At 42.1% G+C, this 21047-nt stretch overlaps 1 protein-coding gene across 1 annotated transcript; it reads right to left on the bottom strand.

Annotated features, from left to right (window-relative positions):
- Positions 1-9719: 9719 nt before the first annotated feature.
- Positions 9720-19181, bottom strand: EDN1 (endothelin 1). The gene is made up of 5 exons (XM_089518808.1): positions 19002-19181; positions 16702-16861; positions 13475-13633; positions 12720-12827; positions 9720-11169 (listed from the first exon to the last, which is right to left on the bottom strand). Exons 1-5 carry the CDS (start codon positions 19063-19065, stop codon positions 11028-11030), a joined length of 633 nt encoding a protein of 210 aa, XP_089374934.1. The 5' UTR covers positions 19066-19181; the 3' UTR covers positions 9720-11027.
- Positions 19182-21047: the final 1866 nt, after the last annotated feature.

Here is a 21047-nt window from a genome sequence, read left to right as displayed (position 1 = left end):
GATTATCAGAGACTTCTGTATTTCACTTAGGAAGGGAGGAGAGAAAGGGTTATAAGAACAAACAAGAGTCTCTCTTGGGCTGCATCTACATTGCAGAATTAATTCAGTTTGACACCACTTTAACTGTTGTGGCTCACTGCTATGGAATTCTGGGATTGGTAGTTTTGTGAGATATCTAGTCTCTGTCAGAGAGCTGTCGGGCCACAACAAACAGCAAATCCCAGGATTCCATAGGATGGAGCCATAATACTTAAAGTGGTGTCAAACTGCATTAATTCTGCAATGTGATAGCAACCTTGCTTTTACTAAGTAGAGATAAGATTTTTATGAATGCATCACTGCATGACATAGACAAGTCATTTTTTTCACCTGGAATATGAGGATAATATTTCTTTCAGATTTTAGGGTTGTTGTGAGGATTACTAAAATAATGCCTGGCAACTTGTTCATGACCTACACATGTATAACTTGTGCTACACATGAACTATTTACCAAAGCACAACAGATGCATTCTGCTGACAGCAGCGAAAGCAGAGTTGCAGATAGAACAACAATTGCGTGTTGTGCTTACACCTTACACATTACAGTTGTGCATTGCACCATGGCACCCAGTCATTGATATGGATTATGCAATGATTTATTCTGCATGGTGGTTGCATAGTGCTGGTGTAGTATGTCTTTGCATGCAGCTATTTACACTATGTTGAAGGGATGTTGCATTGCAGCCACTGAATGTGAAGCACTTGTAGGTATGAAATAGGTACTGCTGGTGGAAGTGGTGGTGGTGATCAAAATAACAGCAGTAACAAGCAGCAGCAACAACAACAGTAACAGTGAAACAACAACAACACAACTCCTCCCTGCTCACCAACTGCTTCTCAAAATAGACTGATTTGTGATGAAAATGCATCTTAGGATCTGTCTACATGGGACCAATAAAAAGTCCTTCTCCACCCATCATCTTGGAAGGGAGTCTGGACAATGCACAGCCAAAACCCTGGTTTTCTGCAGTCTGAACAACATTCTTGTAACAGTTTTAAAAACTCTGGATCTTCCCAGAAGATATGAGCCCTCCATTCTGATGCCAGCTGGTTTTTCACACATGCATCCTGCTATACTGCCTGGCATCACAACTGCTGAAAAGAGCCACTTGCTCTGAGACCAGAACAAAGTGCCCAGTCATGTGATTGAGGCTGGGCACCTCGTTCTGACCTCAGAAGTAAGTGACACTCACCAGTGGCTGTGGCGCTGCTCCAACTGCCTTCCTCGAAGAGGACCAGCCCTCCCTTCAGCTACCATCTGGGAGAGACAGGCAGGTGAGCTCCAACTGCCTTCCTCAAAGAGGACCAGCCCTCCCTTCAGCTACCATCTGGGAGAGACAGGCAGGTGAGCTCCAACTGCCTTCCTCGAAGAGGACCAGCCCTCCCTTCAGCTACCATCTGGGAGAGACAGGCAGGTGAGCTCCAACTGCCTTCCTCGAAGAGGACCAGCCCTCCCTTCAGCTACCATCTGGGAGAGACAGGCAGGTGAGCTCCAACTGCCTTCCTCGAAGAGGACCAGCCCTCCCTTCAGCTACCATCTGGGAGAGACAGGCAGGTGAGCTCCAACTGCCTTCCTCGAAGAGGACCAGCCCTCCCTTCAGCTACCATCTGGGAGAGACAGGCAGGTGAGCTCCAACCGCCTTCCTCGAAGAGGACCAGCCCTCCCTTCAGCCACCATCTGGGAGAGAGAGGCAGGCGAGCTCCACCAGGCCTGCCTGGAAGAAGCAGAGCCCTCCCTCCGGTCCATCTGCCTTGGTCCAGGCCTCAGAGGGAGAGAAGAATGCTGGACCTGATCCCCTCCCCCCTCACCATTCCCTTCTCCTTTTGTGTCGTGTCTTTTAGATTGTAAGCCTGCGGGCAGGGAACTGTCTGGTTAAAAATAATAATAAATGTAAGCTGCCCTGATAGCCATTAGGGCTGAAGGGCAGAATATAAATACCTAAATAAAAAATACCTAAATAAAAAAATGTGCCCAAACAGCTTTCGGGCACTAGACCAGAGTGTCCCAGGTAACAAGGGGAGGTTGGGGCAGCTTGGAGGCCAGGATATTCTGTGTTGCTCCCAGAGTATTCTGGCAGGTGCAGACACCACCTAACTGAGGAGGTACACAGGCGTCAGGAAATTTTATTTCAGTAAAAGGTATATTTTTGCCAATAGTGTCACTGTTCTTGTCATTCACCATATCAAGCATTACTGCCTTTCCTCCCCTAGGGCAGCAGTAAACCTAGGTGAGCAAATTCATGAAAGGTTAGAAAAAAAGGAAACAACTGTTGATTTTTAAGAGAGGCTCAGTGGGTCAAGATGTGAGGGCTGTAGCTGTCCAACTTGCCCTTAGCTATTTCACTGACCTTGGCTACTTTTGTGCTGTAGGACAAATACTTACATTCCTTCTCTAACCCTACCCCACCCACCCCCATTTTTAAAGACCCAGAGGTCACTCCTCTCTCATTCTGACTTTTGCTGAAAATAACATGAAACATATGCACAATTTATTTAACATTAATTTTATTCCTACGATCGATTAAAATGGATTTGAATTTCTGAAACAAGCTCAGAAGTCCCTCTTGAGCAGAGTATCAGTTATAAAAGTTAGTACTTCCCTTGGAATTAAAGGTTTTCATTCCTGGAAGCTGCCAATTGGTGCATTCAGTAAGCTGCAAGATATTGTTTTGTTATGCACATGGAATTCTAAATACACTGAGGTTGCCAAAAGAAAAAGGAAATTAAATGTGTTCCATATTATGGTGAGAGAACCTCAGTCTGAATACTCCTGTAATTCAATGCCAATTAGTTAGTTCCTCTGCAAAAATCTTTTGGATTGAACCAGGTCAAATATATAAATGTGAGAAATTAATATACTGAAATGCATCATATACTGGCCATCTATCTTTTGAGATTACTTCAGACAGCATGAGTAGGTGACTGAGCAACCACAAGGTGTAAGAAAAGGATGAGGAGATGGTCAACACATTAGAAAAGGAGATTTTATGCATTATCCCTTACATCACATATTTAATGTGATGATTTGTCCAAATTATATTAAGGCTAATCACTCCTTCTCAGTTCCCCTCCTGTTTAGCAGCCTAGGGATCAATCTCTGAGTTGGTGTCCAAACTGAAGAACGGAAGACATATGGGAAAACATTATGCATATCTTCATCCCCAGTATGACAAGCAAGTGTTTAGCCCTTATCATCGTTTGTGTGTTTGTTTTTTTTAAAAAGCAGAAGATTTTAAACTGGAAAGAAACATGTTTATTGTTTTAAACTGAGCCATGTTTTCTAGGGCTTCAGATTACAAGAAAATGTAGCTAACAAACTCAAACCAGTTCTTCAGATAATGAGAAAACATCACAAAAACTTCTGCAGAGTCTTTGCTCATGCTCATCCTCAGATTCTTTTCCCCCACTGGTTCTAAAATACTCTGTATTTCAGCCTCTGCAAGCTTTACATTCATATACCAGTCCATTGGTCATAGTGAGCCAATCTGGGCAATAGAAGTGGTGGGAAAAGGGGAGATGGAGAAGAAGAAGACAAAGTGCCTTCAAGTCAAGTCAGATTTATGCAGGGATGTAGCTAGGATTTTAGGAGGGGGGGGGGGGGGTCCAGACTAAGTGCCACCATTATAATGGTGCTTGGGTGCGGTGGCGCAGCAGCACACACCTTGCATTTTTCTAATGGAAGGGGGGGTGTCCGGACCCCAAGAACCCCCCCCCCTTGGCTACGACCCTGATTTATGACAACCTTATAAATGCATCTGAGGAAGTAGACTGAAGTCTATGAAAACTCATGCTGCCAATTTATTTCTTTTAGTCTCAAAGGTGCTACAAGATCTCTTTGCTTACTGATTATACAGATAACATGGCTATATCTTTGAATTCTAACCTTATGGGTTTTTCTTAATAATAATAATAATAATAATAATAATTTATTTGTGTTTCCCCGCCTCTCCCAGTGGATCGAAGCGGGGTTACAGACTATTAAAATCAATACATATAACAATCTTATAAAAACATAAAAAATATTACATCAACACTCATCAGTACAACAGTACAAAAATACATCAACCATCCAGCATCCAGGGGCAAGGCAGAATATTGTTGTCAGCAGGGATATTGGTCTTCATTCTTCGGGGGGGGGGGGGAGGGAAATTTGACAAAACAGTACCGTTTTAAGTCTTTTTTTAATAAATAAATAAATAATAAAAATTTTATTTGTATACCGCCCTTCCATCGATCAGGGCGGTGAACAACACAATAACAATACAGAAACACCATAAAAATACAATACAATCATATTAAAAACAAAATTAAAACACCATCAGCCGATCACCATTGTCATCGGGGGGGGGGGGGGAAGACCAGCTGGAACTTCATTCGGGGAATGCAGATTGAAATAAGAAAGTTTTTAGTTCCTTCTTAAACTGGGCCAGGGAGGTGGCCGAGCGGAGCTCTATGGGCAGCGTATTCCAGAGGGCCGGGGCGACGATGGAATATGACCTCCTCGTTGTGGAGGTTAGTCTAGCCCCTGGGACCCTCAGTAGTTGCTGCCCAGAAGTTCTGAGGGTGCGGGGCGGAATGTATGGAGAGAGGCGGTCTTTCAGGTATCCTGGGCCCAAGCCATTTTTAAATGTTTCCAAGAGACGGAGCTCCTCAGGTAGGCTATTCCAGATCCGCGGGGCCATTATAGTAAAGGCCTTTTGGGATGAGGAAACATATTTGGAAGATGGTGTTTCCAGTAAGTTCTTACCAGATGTTCTGAGTGTGCGGGGAGGATCATACGGGAAGATGCAGTCCCTCAAGTAACTCAGGCCCAAGCCATATAGGGCTTTATAAGGTTTATAAGGTTCTTGATAAAGTTTAGGCAGAGGAGGTTTGCCATTGTGTTTCTCTTGGTCTGAGATAGTGTGAGTTGCCCAAAGTCACCCAATGGTGTACTGTGGCTGAGTAGGGATTTGATCTCAGGTCTCCAGTCCTATCCCAACACTCAGACCGTTACACCACACTGGAGCTGTTTCAAATGAATGAGTGCTCTAATTCTCTTTTCCTGGAATAGTTTTATACTTTAAGTTCTTATATTACCTTTACGTTTTATTAAATACTACTGTTCATTTTATGTATTTGTATTATTGAGTCTCATTCAAAGGAGAAAGGTAGAATATGAATCAAGTACATAAATTTCCGCTGATTCATGTCATTTCGTAATTTTCATCCATCAGGCTTTTCTTTCTTTTAGGAGTCCACATACAGATTTTAACAGGGATTAATGGTTTGTGCCAGGAAGGCTCCAGAAATTAGTTGTGTAATCAACACAGTATGCCATATTCTCATGCGCCAGTTAAAACTATTGAACATGAAGGAATAAATGAGACATGTTGAACTATCTATTATTTATAGGAGTCTTTTCTGTTTCTTTTTTCCTGTTATCCCATTTCATATATGTGCTAATTTGTGTATTGCATTAATTTAACAAGAAAGTAGCAATCACATATTACTCATTTTAAAAGACAAACATTTCATGCTATGTAAATTGTAGGTTGTGTTAAAAAAATCCACACTGGAAGATTGTCTTGTTATAACACATCCTAGCCGAAATATTATTTACAAATGAACCTCTAACTCAATAAGAAAACGACAGGCAACCAAGTCCCTCCAGATGTTTTGGCTACAACTTGCACAATTCCTGAACATTGGCCATGTTGTGTAGGGCTCATGGGAACTGTTATCCAAAACATCAGATAGGCAACAAGTTTTCTGTCCCTTGCAGTCCTGCAATTTGATAAGGAACTAATTTAGTTGCATAATAGCCATGGTAGCAATGGCCACTTGATTAACACTAAAGAATTGTAAAGAATTTTGAAAAAATACCAAAAGTTTTGCTCAGCTGAACCAATTGTAAATTATAGATGTGAGGAGAATATTTTATCTGTCATGTTATCACAAAGCTCATGATAAGGCAGCATAGTTAGGATTCCAGTAATGTCTGGGAAAATTAATCCAGAATGCTGTCAAAAGCATATAAATAATTCTAATAATATGGTGGATTGAATACAGTCAATGAAATGCATGCAAAGCCTCACCTGACTCTCAATAGTTGCATTCATGAAGGCATAGCAGGGTCAGGAAAGAGGAGAAAAGCAGGTGAAGCAGGTGCAGCTTCTCCTATAATTGTAGCACTGGGGTAAGACAAGCCGTACCTCTGGCCCTTTTAGATTACACATTTCATAGCATTATTATTCTTATGGAATCCTGGGCCTTTAGGAAGGGGCCTTTAACATCCTCAGCCAGAGTATGCCTTTAGTGCCTCTGACATAATTATAAAGCCCAGGATTTCCCAGGATGCAGCTGTGGCCTTTAAATTGGAATCCTAGTACTATATCTGTATAGTAAAATGACTACTGGTGTCATTGTATTGTTCTACAAATGCATAATTATGGAAATACCCTTTATCTGGGAGGACCAAAATGAGGACATTCCCCCACCCCAGTATACAAGGGCAGCTGCATGGTTCAGCCCCAGATCTGTAAGTCTGATCCATTTTATTACAACGCAGTTGCCCTTTTTTAACATATGCGTTTATAGTCATCCTTCCATATCCATGGATTTGTATCCACCGATTCAACTATTTATGGCTTGAAAATATGAAACAAATATATAAATTACAAAAAGCAAACCTTGATTTTGCCATTTTGTATTATCAAACCTCCTCTGAACAAATCATTTCACTGTGCCACTGTAATTAATGGGACTTGATATCAACTGAGTTTGGTACACATGGGGATTTCTGGAACCAAACCCCAGTGGATACCAAGGGTCTACTATATATTGTATGGCACTCCATTCTGTTATATCATACTGTGTGATATTCAATTATGTTGTATTACCTAGAGGCTGCAGTTGGTCTGTGAGTTTTGCCCAAAAACCATTCTCAAAGCTCCTAAATACATACAAATGCAAAAAGGCCTCTCCACTACCTCAGATCTTTTGTTTCCTCTCCAAAATGGTGATGGAAAGGGGTGTTGTGTTACCTCCTGTCACCATTTTGGAGGAGGAATATAAGAAAATTGAGGTATTATATTGCTATGGGAAGAGTGTAGCCTATGGAGGTAGAAAATTGGCCCATGGCTCCCTCTCAATTGGCCAGTCTTGTGTTGGGCTAATACTGTACATTTAATCATATAAAATTCCCAATTTATTTGCTGAAATGTAAGCCCCATTGACTAATATGAAGAAAAGATATGTATAGTAGTCCAGCTGCAGCAGCAAACATGTTGTGTGTGTTGTGTGTCTTCAAGTCATTTCTGACTTCTGGCGACCCTAAGGAGTTTATAACATGGGAGGAATTTCTCTTAATTTCGAATGAAAAGAAAGGGGGGCCAGAACGTATTCATGTGAATTCGCTAATTCAGCAAATTTACGTGAATTTGAATTGCTTTCGAATTGACTTCCCATTGCCCGAAAATAGCTTGCCATTACCCGAAATTGCATGTGGTAGTCTATCACGCAATAATGTGAAACCCCATGATTGCGTTCAGACTGGCTTTCCATTGCCTGAAATTGCGTGTGCTAGTCTATCACGCAATAACGTTAAACCCCATGATTGTGTTCGTATTGCCATTAGATTATACTTCCAGTTTCCCTTGTCTGATAAACTCCAATGGTGAACCTATCCTAGGGTTTTCTTTGCAAAATTTGTTTAGAGGAGGTTTGCCATTTTCTTCCCCTGAAGCTGAGAGCATGTGACTTGCCCAAGTGGGTTTCATGCCTGAGCTGGAATTGAACCCTAGTCTCTATAATTGTAGTCCACTATGCCACACTGGCTCTCTGCAACAAACATAACACACTGTAATAATAGGGTAGCCACTGACATGTCACATAAAAAAAGAAACAAATCACCCCTAAAAAGAGAACACTGATTTGCGTAAAAATTTCCATATGCTCAGTTCTATCAATGCACATTTAGAAATTTTCACTATACTTTAAACATAATTGCATCTCATCATAGTGGGCAGTACCGAAGGCTGCGCTTCTCCCATTAAGAACTTTGGCTTGATAAATGTTCAGTTCCTCCTTTCCGTCTGGATGGGCCAGCAGGGTTGCATTTGTCTTTGATAAAAATGAATATTTAAAATTCGAAGTCATAAAAAGAAGTATTTATATGTATGACTTCAATCAGATGCTGACATGCTTTCTGAAAGAGAGTAGGGCCATGCAAAGTGGCAACAACTACAATGATAAAAGGAAGCATGCTGAATAGGGGCAGAAAATTATCAGGGATGAAAACAGTCACAGTTAATGCAGAAGCCTTTTACCATAAGCCTTGGGAGATTTTAACTTCCACACCATCTGATATAGACCGTTCCTAATGCATTCCTGACTCTCTGTAACCAAGTATAGCAGATACCCAACTTTCATCAGGTTCACATCAAGTTACAAATTATTTTTAACATCATTTTTTGGAAGAAAATCTTTCCCAAGAAGATAATGAGCAAAGGTTAAGCAACAGAGAAAATACTTAGTTAGCTCCAGTTGTGTTTTATCAAGGCTTTCGAATCCCACATCACCTTAGATTCAAGAATAGGTCCATCTGTGCCACCTTCAAGGTTTTGCCCTAGGCTGAACTGAATATAAGCGTTCAAATTTGCTTCCTTCTGAAGATTGCACCAGCATTCCTTTTCTGTGCCATCAGGGAATGGTTTGTGAACCATGATGTGGAGAATCAAAGCAATGTATTCTGGTTGACAGTAGGTTGGCCCCATTCAGAGGGCAGAGGTACTGGAATTTTCATTGAGTACACTCAAGTGTACATGAAACCTAACCCTAACCTTCAATACATTGGGGGTCAGAAAATGTTCCACAGTTCATTTAATGCAGAAGTGAATGGGAAGCCCTTCAGCCCTGAGAAACTCATGGTGACTTGTGTTAAATGCTTATAGACTACCCCTGTAACCTGTGTGTCTTCTTGGTCTACAGTACTTGAACTCCAGGGGTAAGTTAATGTCCCCTGCTTGTCCTTCCAATGGATCTTTAGACTGGGCTTTGGATTGGACAGCCTTTCAGATTGACTCAAAATAGAGGACTGACCTCTATAAAGAAGGACACAAAGCTATCCTATGTGTTTTAATAGGGTAATATTGGTGGTTGTTTTTGTGTGCCTTCAAGTTGTTTCCAACTTATGGTGACCCTATCACATGGTTTTCTTGGCAAGATTTGTTCACAGAGGGTTTGTCTTTGCCTTTCTTTCAGGCTATGAGACTGTGACTTGCTGAAAGTTACACAGTGGGTTTCCATGGCCAAGCAGAGATTCAAACCCAGAGTCCGAGCTGAACACCATGCTGGCTCAACAGTGTGGTCACATTTTACATTTACTATACCTGTAACTGTAACAGCAGCCTGACACTCAGGAAAAATAAAAGGGTGATGCTTTTGCCACCACCATTAGCTACAGGTTGTGAAAAGTGCCACCAGCTGCATTCTAAGCAGCTGTTCAATAAGAGAAGTTTAGACTGTTGCCACCTCTTCCAAGACAGAACTCAGAGTGTTTAGTTATTAAAAGTGGGCTAATCAACCATTGTGTAACACGTTCCCTTCCTCCCCTAAATGTCTGTCATTTTAGTCTAGGCAACTGAACAGCTATCATAAAAGACACCACTGTAGTACTTAAAAATATTTATTTCTCATGTTACCTTAACAGGCATAAGGCATTTCCCAAATTTCATACAGAAATATGTAAGACGTGCATAGACCAATATGGCCTGTTTCAATGTATATTCAACATAGCAAATATAATGACAGTTCCATGATATAAATATATTATATATAGATAGATAGATAGATTTTATAAAAGCACATCATACAAAAGCCAGTTCAGACCCTACTCAGCAAATTCAGTCAGAACAGATAAATTCACTTCTACTAACATTAACTAAATATTAACCTTTGGCCTTATTTTTAAACCAACAGCCACATTTCACTTTCTCCCATTTCTAGAGATTTTCTAAAATATCTCTTGCTTTCTAGGAACCTCTCTTTTTGTTGAAATCAGGTCCAGGCAGCAGAGCCCCATATCAGAATACTGGTTATTCAGATCTCCACATTACACTGAACATTGTAAGACCTTACCATCTTTGGATTGTAAATGTTCATGCAGTTTCTCAAAATATGCTCATCTCCCATTTATGGAAACCCCTTTATGCCTCCATTCTAAGCAGAATTATTTCAAACACAGTGAGGCCTACTTCTGCCAAAACTGTGTTAAGTCTAGAATAGACAACTGTAACATTATTTCCCCATCAGTTTTAGAGCACAGTTTTGATCCACAGCCCTGAAAATTCAGATGGAACTAAATGGTGAGCTAGAGGTGTCCTTGAGCTATTTTTAAAAAAATTAAATAAGAGACTTTGGGTGACATATGAAAGTCACAAAAAGTTAGAACAACACTTCGGCAAGAGTGCAATCCAGAGTATGTGAGGTAGACCTGTTAGATAGGAGATGGCTCCTGATCAAACTTGCAGAGTCAATTTGCATTTAGAGTCAAAGCTACAGAAGTCTTTTCTTTTAAATCTTAACCTCTCCACTTCTGATCATCTTGATCCCAAAACAGCTGTGCATTGCATTTTGAGCTGCTCTGACTGAAACCTGTCAAACTAAATGAACTCAACTGCTTCAGTTTTCCCCTCTCTTCACAATTGGAGCCCAAATTTACCCCTTCTTCTTCTGATAGTCCACTCAAAAAAAGTCAGTTGAAGGAACAATCTTTGACCCAACCCGCACAGCTGAATTCCAAGAGGATGGCAGTATTTAACTGCTTTGTCATCTGTCCAAATGGAAGATTATTTGGGCCCTCCTTTACCTTTAGAGAGTTAATATTTAGAACAACACTCCTTGATCTCTTCCAGGAGTGGAATGTTAAGAAGTCAAAACAGAGCTTCAGCAATGCTTTGTCAGTAATTCTTGATGACTCGAGGATTAGGGTTGGTGATCTTTCCACTAAGATGTCGTCTTCAGGCTTTCCCAAACATTTTGCTTTTTATATGTTCGGTTATGCTTCAGCTGCTTTGGTTTGTGAAGCCTGCTCTTCAGTTTGGCAATACTGAAAGATGCTTTGATGCTGTTACTGATGGTATCTAATCTGCAGAAACAAGAAGTTAAATAAGTTAAGATACCATGTGTATGATATAGGAATGCATTTATAGACACAGGAACCATGCATTCTATTCTGTTTAGTTGTATATTCATCTAATAAATTTTTCATTATTACAAAAATGTTATGGCAGAATATTACAAATTGTTAAGCACAGATGCTATAAGATTGTTACTTTCCCATGCTGCTCTGGAGAATGTATGTGAAAAACAGATGTTCCTATATTCCTACACACAACTTGGTCCAGTATAATCTTATAAAGCTGCCATCTTGCCCTGGCACAAAGAAAAGAAATAGTAAACTTCCTCACTAAATTTGCTGTTTGTTCTGAAGACTACATAGGAGAGTTTTCTCCTAAAGAAAACGTTTCTTTCTCTCCCGAAGCCATCAAAGGCAGAAGTGGTGGCATAAGTCTCATAAAGATGGTATAAATGATAATAATAATAATAATATGTTTTATTTTTATACCGCTTTTCCGAGGTGATCAAAGCGGTTCACAGAATCAATAAAAATTAACACATCATAAAAACAACATGCAATAAGACAAGCAAGATGGTGGTCAGGAGGAGGGCTTGTCTTCTTAGCAGGCAGAGGCCTGTTGTTGCTGGCCTGCTTCTCTCCTCCTCAAGATGATAGTAAGGTGAACTACATCTCTCAAGTGATGCACACAAGTAAACTATCAAATCCTGCAGGGAAAGTTGCAATACCCTCTGTTATCTGTAGAAAAGCTTATGCTTAGTATTGGATCCTGCATGTGAGTAAAATACTATCTGTCAAAACAGCCAAAAAGCCGCTTCTCTATACAGGTGTTCAGATCCTGTTTCTTAGATACTGTATAACAATTCCTAATGCCTTGTGCATGCATTTTTGAGAAATGGAACCAAGTTAGTATTTGTGTCAAAAGCTGTTTGTACCATGGATCTGTGATGTGTTTTGAAGGTAGAAGCTAGAAAAAGCTTTATGGATATGATGTGAAGGATCCATCTTGCTTTAACTGAGAACTGGTCCATGGCATTTTACGACTCACACAGTCATGAAGCAAATTGGACTGAGATTGCTTAGCCTTAATTCAAGACTTAGTGGCAGTGCTGTGTCCTCCACCACAGCCAAGGGCACTGGTATAGCTTAAGACAGGGTAGCTAGCATTTTGCCCTCCAGTTGCTTTTAGACTTCAGTTCCCAGCATTCTTCTCTATTGGCTTTTTTGGCTATGGTTACTGGGCACTGCAGTCCAACAATATCTGGAGAGCAATATGATTTCTATTCCAGGCTGTAAGGTGCAGAGTGTGCTGGATAATAGCATCTCACCACCAGTCCCTGCCCTTGGTATCTGGCATGTGAAGCAGTCGTCTCCTGCATGGCAGGGGGTTGGACTGGATGGCCCTTGTGGTCTCTTCCAACTCTATGATTCTATGATCTTACCCTACACCCCTTGGTAGAACCATCCCATACTACATTTCCAATGTCTCTTTGGAATGTGTCTTGCAATCAATTGCAAAGATATTTTTTTCAATCAATGGATGAAAAGGACCAACTCACCTTCTCATTTTCTTGCTGTTGGTTAGTTGCCTGAATGGACACCCAAACCCTTTGCAGTCTCCATCTTTAGGAAGTTGTCTCCATCCTTTCTCTATAGTGGACTGTATCCTGTTATGTGTCGGGAAGAAAAAAATGAAGCACAGCTATGAGAAAATTTACATTCCATACACAGACTGTACAACCTCCTTGTATTTATTAATTATATCTGGATCCTTCCCTTCCTCCAAACTTATGCACTACCACAACCACCTGGCAGGTAGTTTAGGCTGAACAAAGATTTGAATCCTTGTGTAAAGTTAATAAACTATCCACTAAACTGCTCTGATTTTGTAGCTAAATATTAAGCTTTCTGAAAACTCAGATACACACATCTAACTTCTTAATTTTAGTAGTAGCATCAGCACCTCTTCAGGTCATTGTGGATCAGGTTTAGAGGATGGAAATGTTATCTTTAGACAACAAATCACAGATTCCCACCAGGATGGGTTCCCAAACTCTGCTCAGAACCTTTTCAGTAATACTTATGCGGCTGAATAAGTACACTGCAATCTATTACTTAGTTCCTGACAGCACAGGCAAAAGAGGACAAAACAGTGCAGCTGTGTGTGCACGTGCCTTTAAGTTGCCTGTTGACTTATGACCACCCCATTAATTTCATAAGGCTTTCTTAGGCAAGGAATACTCAGAGGTGGCTTACACCTGGAATTCATTTTAGCTTCCAAGATAAGATAGGATCTGGTGTCATTAGTACATACCAGTGTTCTTTTCTAGCCTGGCAGAAGTTGGTACACTTCTTGTCTTTCAGGTTAGCACATTGGCATCTGTTCGGAGACCTCTGAAGGCTTCCAAGAGGTAAATCTTCCAGTGAGCGTCTAGTTCGAGAAGCACTTCCCAACCCATATGGCACAGTCTGCCTGTTATGAAGAAGAGGAAAAGAAAACATTAATTTCATTTGCAGGAACTCTAGGGTTCTAATTTATTTCGCAAGAATAAAACTGCTCAGGCTGATAACATATTTACTCAGTTTTCTTAACTAATAACTAGTAACTTTACACTTGTCAGGAAGTGTAATCTCAGATACAGGTTTGCATCTACATAAACATGAGATATTTTGATATGTAGACCTCATACGCAACAGCATCCACCAAAGTCTGTCCTAAATAAATACTGGAAGGTTTTCATTGCTCCTGTCTATTTAGCAAAGAAACCCAATCCCAACTATGTATTAAAATGGTTATTAAAACACTATATGCTAGTGCTAGATAACTTTTAAAATGTGTATGTATTTCAGTACACTTATCAGAATGCTTTGAATTGCACACACACAATTACTTCAAATGGTTTAGTGCTAAGCATAAGAATTATGTATCCTTCCAGATAATACTGGACTGCAGCTCCCAGCATTCCTCACCATTGCGCTTTCTGGCTGGAGTTGCTAAGATCTGCAGTCCAGCAACATCTGGAGTATTGTATGTTTCCTACCCTGATCTAAGATTTTCTTTGCTCATCTGTAAAGCAAGATGGTTAACCACAGACCCTTCTTCACATTACTGTTTTAAGCTAGTTGGAGTCCAAAGAAAGAATGTGGCCAGATTTTGTCTTAAAAGAATCCATTAAAATTACAACACTTCTGTAAACTAGTTGGTTTATGGATGAATTAAAGTAAGATTATAGACATACCCACTGCCCAAAACAAACAGTTGAACTGGCTTTAAAATGACTGTGTTAGACAACCCTATTTGCGGATGCCCAGAAGCATTTAAAATTACTTTAAGGCCAGGTTAGTACAAGTCTGCAATAGTTAAGTATGTCTCCAAGTTACTGAGTGTACTTAGAATGAATCCTTAAATTGAAGTTAATGGGACTTTTACGCTCTTTTTAGAAATCGATTACAACCCTCCATATCTTGATTTTTATTTTTATTTTTTATGAAGAAGCCTTTTCTCCTAGTAATATGCCAGGGCCCCAACTTTGAATACTTATGGCTGCCACAAATCCTATTGGTTTCAGGGATTACAGCCACAATGCTTAAGGAACATGCTTCCGTGGGAGTAAACCCTAGGAGATTTACACCCAAATCCAATGGCATTCTGCTGGTAGTGATTCTTTCCGACAGCACAGCCTTGATGTCAACTTTTATTGCATCGTCAGAGGGCTGTTTAGGTTTTATTTATTTTTTTGAGTGCATAGAGCTAAGACCACCAGATTCAAAGGGCATAGTGCTAAGGTGATGCCAAATCTCAGGTACACTTAGATCTCCCCTTTGCAGCTCTTTGAGGTCCCTCTGCTTGCTAGCATCAGGTAGATAAGGGAGGAATAGGGGTTATATATTGGGCCAAACCTAGTCAATCTCCTTAGAAATTAAGTACTGGCACTGTTTGGGTCCTTCACCAGGGAGTTTATTGCCTCTTCCATTTCTGAGGCAATGGAGAAGAGGCCTGGTACAATTAATTTTATCTATGGAGAGGGAATCACCTCAAGTGGTACTGCCATGGGATGTATCTCTGACTTACTGAGAAGACTTAGACAAAAGATGATAAATCTCCAACTTTGTTTTAAAATGCTGGCCTGTAAATTAATGGAGAGATTTCCTGTTATTTCTCCTGGCAGACCAGAACTTGGGTCCCTTCATTCCTTGATGCAGAAAGGAGCAGGGGAGGGTCTGGCTGCCTTTTCTTTGGTCTGTATTTCAGTAATATGAAACCCCTTTACTAGCCTCTCTATCACATCTTTGGTCACAACCTAGCATGTCTAACAATTAAGAACTTTTTGGGGATGTTCTCACTTAAGATTTGAAACGATTAAAAATACGTTTTTAATAAAACCGATTCAAAATAACCCTGGTCTTATCCCGCGTTCCGAATCGCTTTTATTCTTCGTTCCTATTTGGGTTTTTAAATCGAAGTTTTTACCTGCAAGCGTTCCTACTTGGAATGAAATCGGTTTTTAAATAAATCGATTTTTCTCCTCCATACCTTATTTGGAGCTGTCAATCAATAGTACGTCAGAATGACGTAACGTTATTCCGGAATATTTGGAAGGTGAGGTGGAAAGGCCCAGGTGCCCCAAACTTCCACACTTCTCCCTGCCACCTAAAGGGTTATGCAGATGATCAAAATAATTCTAGTAGAATGTGGGTTGAATCTTTGTTGTTCACATGCATTTCGAATGCATCCATTTTTTTGGGGGGAGGGGGAGATTAACCTGATCTTGGGGGTGGTTTCCCTAGGTTTTTCTAAAAGATTCACATTGTGTGAATAACCAGTGTGAATAGAGCCAGGATAAACTGCAATAAAACTCTCTATGCCTTGAATGTGTTTAGAATACATCCGCATCAGCAGCTCCATCTTTATTTGCAGTGCCGACACGTGTGGGCAACAGAACTTACAGAGATGTGGTTCTGATTAAAATAAATAGTGTGAACATCAAAACTGGAATGGGTGAGTGAGATTATTTGGATAGTCGCACTGAAAAACCCCATCTGAATAACCCCCGAGACTCCTGTCTTTTCATTCCTAGGAAGGGCACACTGCCCAGAATTGCCAGTCTGCCAAACTAGAGCTCAGTGCCCTAAGCCAAACTACAAACCCCCCAAAATCCTATGGCATGGAGCCAGGGCAGTTAAAGGCATGTCAGATTGCATTAATTCTGCAGTGATGATGCAGCTTAAGACATGCTAAAGGCACTAGTACCAGCGATTCCCAAACTTTGGTCCTCCAGATGTTTCTTAGGTTTCAGCTCCCACAATTCTTGACTGTTGGCCAAGCTGCCTGGGGCTTCTGGGAATTGTAGTCCAAAACATCTGGAGGACCAAAGTTTGAGAATCGCTGCTAAGAGACTCTGTTTGATCTTGGAAGCTAACTGGACTATTTCTTCATTGTGGATGAAGTCAGTACTGCCTGGCAGGAGGCTACTGAAGCTGCAAGCTCTGCAAGATAGCAACTCCATTAAGGGCTTAAGGCAGAGGAGGGGGAGGACTCACTCAGGGGTGTTAATCCAGATGATGTCCAGGTGGCAGAAATAGACACACTCCTTATCCAAAAGGGTGGAGCAGGAACAACGTTTGGTCCGGCGCAAAGGTGAGGAGAGAGCATCGGATGGTGGCTTCTCTGTGCTCCCAAAAAGGCTCAGCTCTGCGCCACCTGGGAAGAAGAAGATGCAATAGAAAGAAAGAGGGAAGAAAGCGGTGAGTGAGCGCACAAAGGATGGAGGCATGGAAAATCACGTAATGACGCATAACAATTTCATGCGATGTCGCACAAAACCCACCATTAAAGTGGTCACAAAGAAGCATTAACACACATCTTTTTACTTTCAGGATTTCAGCGACAATGCACTTCTGATATTGCTTTATTTGTGCAACTGGTTGTGATAATCATTCACAACTACTCGCCATTGCCACTTCATTTGAGGAATGCTTTAAATGCGCTTTAATTTCTCTTTAATGCCGAAATCAACCCTAGTGTGATAAAGAGGGGGTAAAAGGCAGGAGATTTGGAAAGGAACCCCAGGCTGCCTCAGCCTCAGCCAAGACTTTGGTTGAGGCTGAGGCCTCTTGGGTGCATCTACACTGCTAGGAAGAAAGCAGCTTGACACCACTTTTAAGGGCTGTAGGTCCCTTTTCTGCAGAGTGACCAAAGGTCCTAACTCCAAAGGAGGACAAGGCAGGGCAAAATGGGGGGGGGGGAGGGAATTCCGGGGGGGGGGAAATGTAGGACTTTACAAAATAACAGCTAAAAGCACTCATATAGAATTATACATTCATGCTTCTTAGGTGATGCTCCAAATAGAGGACCTCTTTGGAATTCCTCCAAGGCAGAATGGTGGCTATCTGGTTGCCCCAATCTTATGGGACCCTGGGATCTGTAGTTTTACAAAGTCTTTAGCCATCTCCGCCCAAGAGGGCTGGGGCCTCACCAAACTACAAATCCCAGAATTCTGTAAGATTGTGCTCAAAGTGGTCTCAAACTGGATGATTTTTACAGTATCAGTGGAGCCTCTTCCAAGTCTAAATATGCATTGTAGAAATAATGGATTTTGACACCACTTTAACTGTCATGGCTCGATGCTATGGAATCCTGGGATCTGTAGTTTGTTGCGGCACCAGAGCTCTTGGACAGACGGCTAACTAGTTCACCAAACTACAAATCCCATGGCAGCGAAAGCATTGTCAAACTGTGTTATGTCTGCAACCATGAAGAAACAGTGTGTTGCCACTTCAAGAGCCCCACTTTAAGTGCTCCCGTCCTATGGAATCCTGGGATGTGTAGTTCTACAGGGCCTCTGGAGAGCATCTCCCAAAGTTCCCCCAGCTACGTGTTACACAGAAAGGAGGACAAAGCACTGGAAAATGGAGGACATTCGAGGAAAAAAAATGTAGGACATGACCCAAGAAAAACTAAAACCAAAAACGAAACCACTCACAGAAATATAAATCCATGCTCCAAATGGAGGAGGTTCTGACGTTCCTTCTGGAGAGAAGGTGGAAATGGAGGACATGTCCGGGAAATGGAGGACCCCCCAGCCAATCCCTTCATGCCAGATGAGAAGAAATTGAGCTATTTCCTCCCTTGGAGCATTTTCTCAGGTATAGCTTCCCTTCGGATTAGGGTTGACAAAGCGCAAAGAAATGTAGGACTGCGTCCACACTGAAGGATCAACGCAGTTTGACACCGCTTGAACTGCCCTGGCTCCAGGCTATTTAATCCTGGGAACTTTGAGCCCTCACGGAGGAGGCTACATGTCTCTCCAAGCTACAAATCCCCAAATTCCAGAGCATGGAGCCAGGTATAGAAATGCACTTGCTATTGCTATTATCCTCATCATCACCATCATCGTCTTTATCTTTCTAAGGGGGCCTGCTTTAGCATCCGTAATACAGAATAACGATGATGATGATGATAGATGGTGATAATGATGATGGTGCCTTCAAGTCGCTTTGGACTTCCAGCGACCCTCTCACGGAGTTTTCTTGGCCAGTTTCTCCAGAGAGAGTTTGCCATCCTCCGAGGCTGAGAGAGTGTGACTCGCCCAAAGTGGGTCTCCATGGCTGCGCCAGGATCCGAACCCAGGACTCCAGAGTCCCAGTCCAGCAGCGCTCCAGCCTCAGAGGATGGCAAGGGCAAAGCCACTCTCGGAATGAATGAACCTTGCCAGGAAAGCATCAGCATCATCACAATCACTCAAACCCAGGACCCAAGACTCTTAAAAAGAAGAAGCAGAAGAAGCAGAAGGGAAAGGTCTCCTTCTCCTTCTCCTCCTTCTGGCTGCTGCTGCTCTTACCTGCCTGGGGGATGCTCAGGAGGACCAGGAGGAGGGCGAGGATGGTCCATGGCAGGCAATCCATCGCCAGGTTCCAGCTGAGAGGAGAAGATCCCTTTTGCAGTGGCTGAGGCTGGAGAGGGCTTGGCAAGGCGCTAGGCAGCAGTGAGGAGGAGGATTGGAGAGGAGAGGCTGCTAGTGCTGCTGCTGCTGCTGCTGCTGCTGCTGCTGCTGCTGCTGCTGCTGGGCTCTTCTCTGGAGCTTCTGGCTGGCTGCCTCCTGGGCCGCCCCTTTTATAGCCTCCTCTGCTGCGGAGCCCCTGCCATTGTGTTCTTAGGCAACGTGCGGGGCGAGATAAGGGCAGCCTCTGGAAAGGAAGCCCAGCCAGATCGAGAGAGAGAGAGACGCCGCCGGCAGGAAAACAAAGCCCTGGCCCAGAGCAGAAGGAAGAAAGGAAGGAGGGAAAGGAGAGAGAGAAGCCAGCATCCCCAGGGCAAAGGCAGATCCAGGCAGCAGGGGGCGCAAGCCTGGCCCTGGACCCCTCCATCCCTCACCCCCAAACTCTGGCCTTCCAATCCTGTCTACTTTAATTCATTTTAACTTCTACTTCATAGTGTTGTATAAGACAGTCTCTTATTTGTGGGGAAACCCAGTATTTCATCCGCCCAGCCTTTAGGGTGAGCACAAATGGTTATGCCTGTCAACATTTCTAAAGATCTTTAACATCCTTTCCTTTGCTTCATCCTTTAAATCCTTGGTTACGTACTGCTAAGATTTCCCCTCAACTTCTCCGTAATTCTGGCCCCTAAACTTTCCCCTCGACTTATACATGAGGTTGACTTATAGTCAAGTATATACAGCATGTATTTTAATTAAGTATTTTTATTGTAACCCACCTAGAGCCTTCTGTGGAGAGGCGAGATACAAATAAAACCTATTATTATTATTATTATTATTTGGGACTTCAGCCCCATTATGGCTGAATCAATGCTCAACAATGTAGAAACAACTCAGTTCGACACCACTTTGAACAGGCCATGGCACCATCCTCCAGAATCCCAGGATGTGTAGTCCAGTGAGGGTCCACTAGCGCTCTTTGGCAAAGCAGGCTAAAGACCTTGTGAAACTACTAATCCCAGGACTCCTTAGGATCAGGGTGAGCAGGCACATCCTCCTTTTCCAAGACATGTCTTCTGTCTCCACCTTCTGTCCAGGGAGAATTTCAAAAGGTCCTCCATTTGGAGCATGACTCAGAAGCATTCATTGACATTTATTCATAGGAGTGTTCTTGAGCTTTTCTTTGGTCATGCCCTACATTTTTCCTCAAAGGGCCTATATTTTGTGGTGCCTTGTTCTCCTTGGCGGTGAGGACATCTGGTCACTCTGCTTTCACTGAGGAATTCAACATTAAGACTGGGAGGGCAATGAGAAACGCACCCATCCAAAAGACAGTGTTATGTCACAGTTTTGCGGACTACAAGGTGTTGTTGTTGTTGCTGCTAGCTGCTCTCCTCCACTTATGGCAAACCTATGGATGAGATTTCTCCAAGACCTTCTGTCTTCCACTAGGTCCTGGAAATTCAGGCCCATGATATTTCTGGTTGAGTCTATCCATTTGGCATGCAGTCTTGCTTTTTTCTGCTACCTTCTACCTTTCCTAGCATTATTGTCTTTTCTAATGTGTCATGCCTTCTCATGATGTGGCCAAAGTAGGACAGCCTGAGTCTAATAATCTTGGTTTCCAGGGAAATTTCAGGCTTGATCTGTTCTATGACCCGTTTGTTTATCTTCTTGGATATCCATGGTTTCCTAAGCATTCTTTTCCAGCACCACTTCTCGGCTTGATTTTCTTCTTATCCGCTTTCTTCGCTGTCCAGCTCCTATGGTAATAGGAAATCCAATAGCCTGAACCATTCTGACTTTAGTGCTCTGTTGTATATATCTTACACTTTAGGATCTTTTCTAGCTCTTTCATGGTTGCCCTTCCCATTCCTAGTCTTCTTGTTTCTTGACTTCCATCTCCTTTCTGATCAATGTCCGATTCTAAGGTACAGGAACTCTTTAACC

Source organism: Sceloporus occidentalis, unplaced genomic scaffold, assembly GCF_023333645.1.
Source record: "Sceloporus occidentalis isolate IW3139 unplaced genomic scaffold, rSceOcc1.0.p SCAF_3, whole genome shotgun sequence".
Classification (NCBI taxonomy): Eukaryota; Metazoa; Chordata; class Lepidosauria; order Squamata; family Phrynosomatidae; genus Sceloporus; species Sceloporus occidentalis.
The sequence above is the reverse complement of the archived record's forward strand: the minus strand, read 5'-3'. Positions and strand labels throughout refer to the sequence as shown.

Bases quoted from the DNA above. Each gene is read 5' to 3' on its own strand.
- EDN1 (XM_089518808.1), bottom strand. From the start codon at position 19,065: ATGGATTGCCTGCCATGGACCATCCTCGCCCTCCTCCTGGTCCTCCTG. The intron at 13,634-16,701 runs GTGAGTCCTCCC...TCTTCATAACAG, and splicing joins ATCTGGATTAACACCCCTGA to GCAGACTGTGCCATATGGGT. The intron at 12,828-13,474 runs GTATGTACTAAT...GACACATAACAG, and splicing joins CAGGCTAGAAAAGAACACTG to GATACAGTCCACTATAGAGA.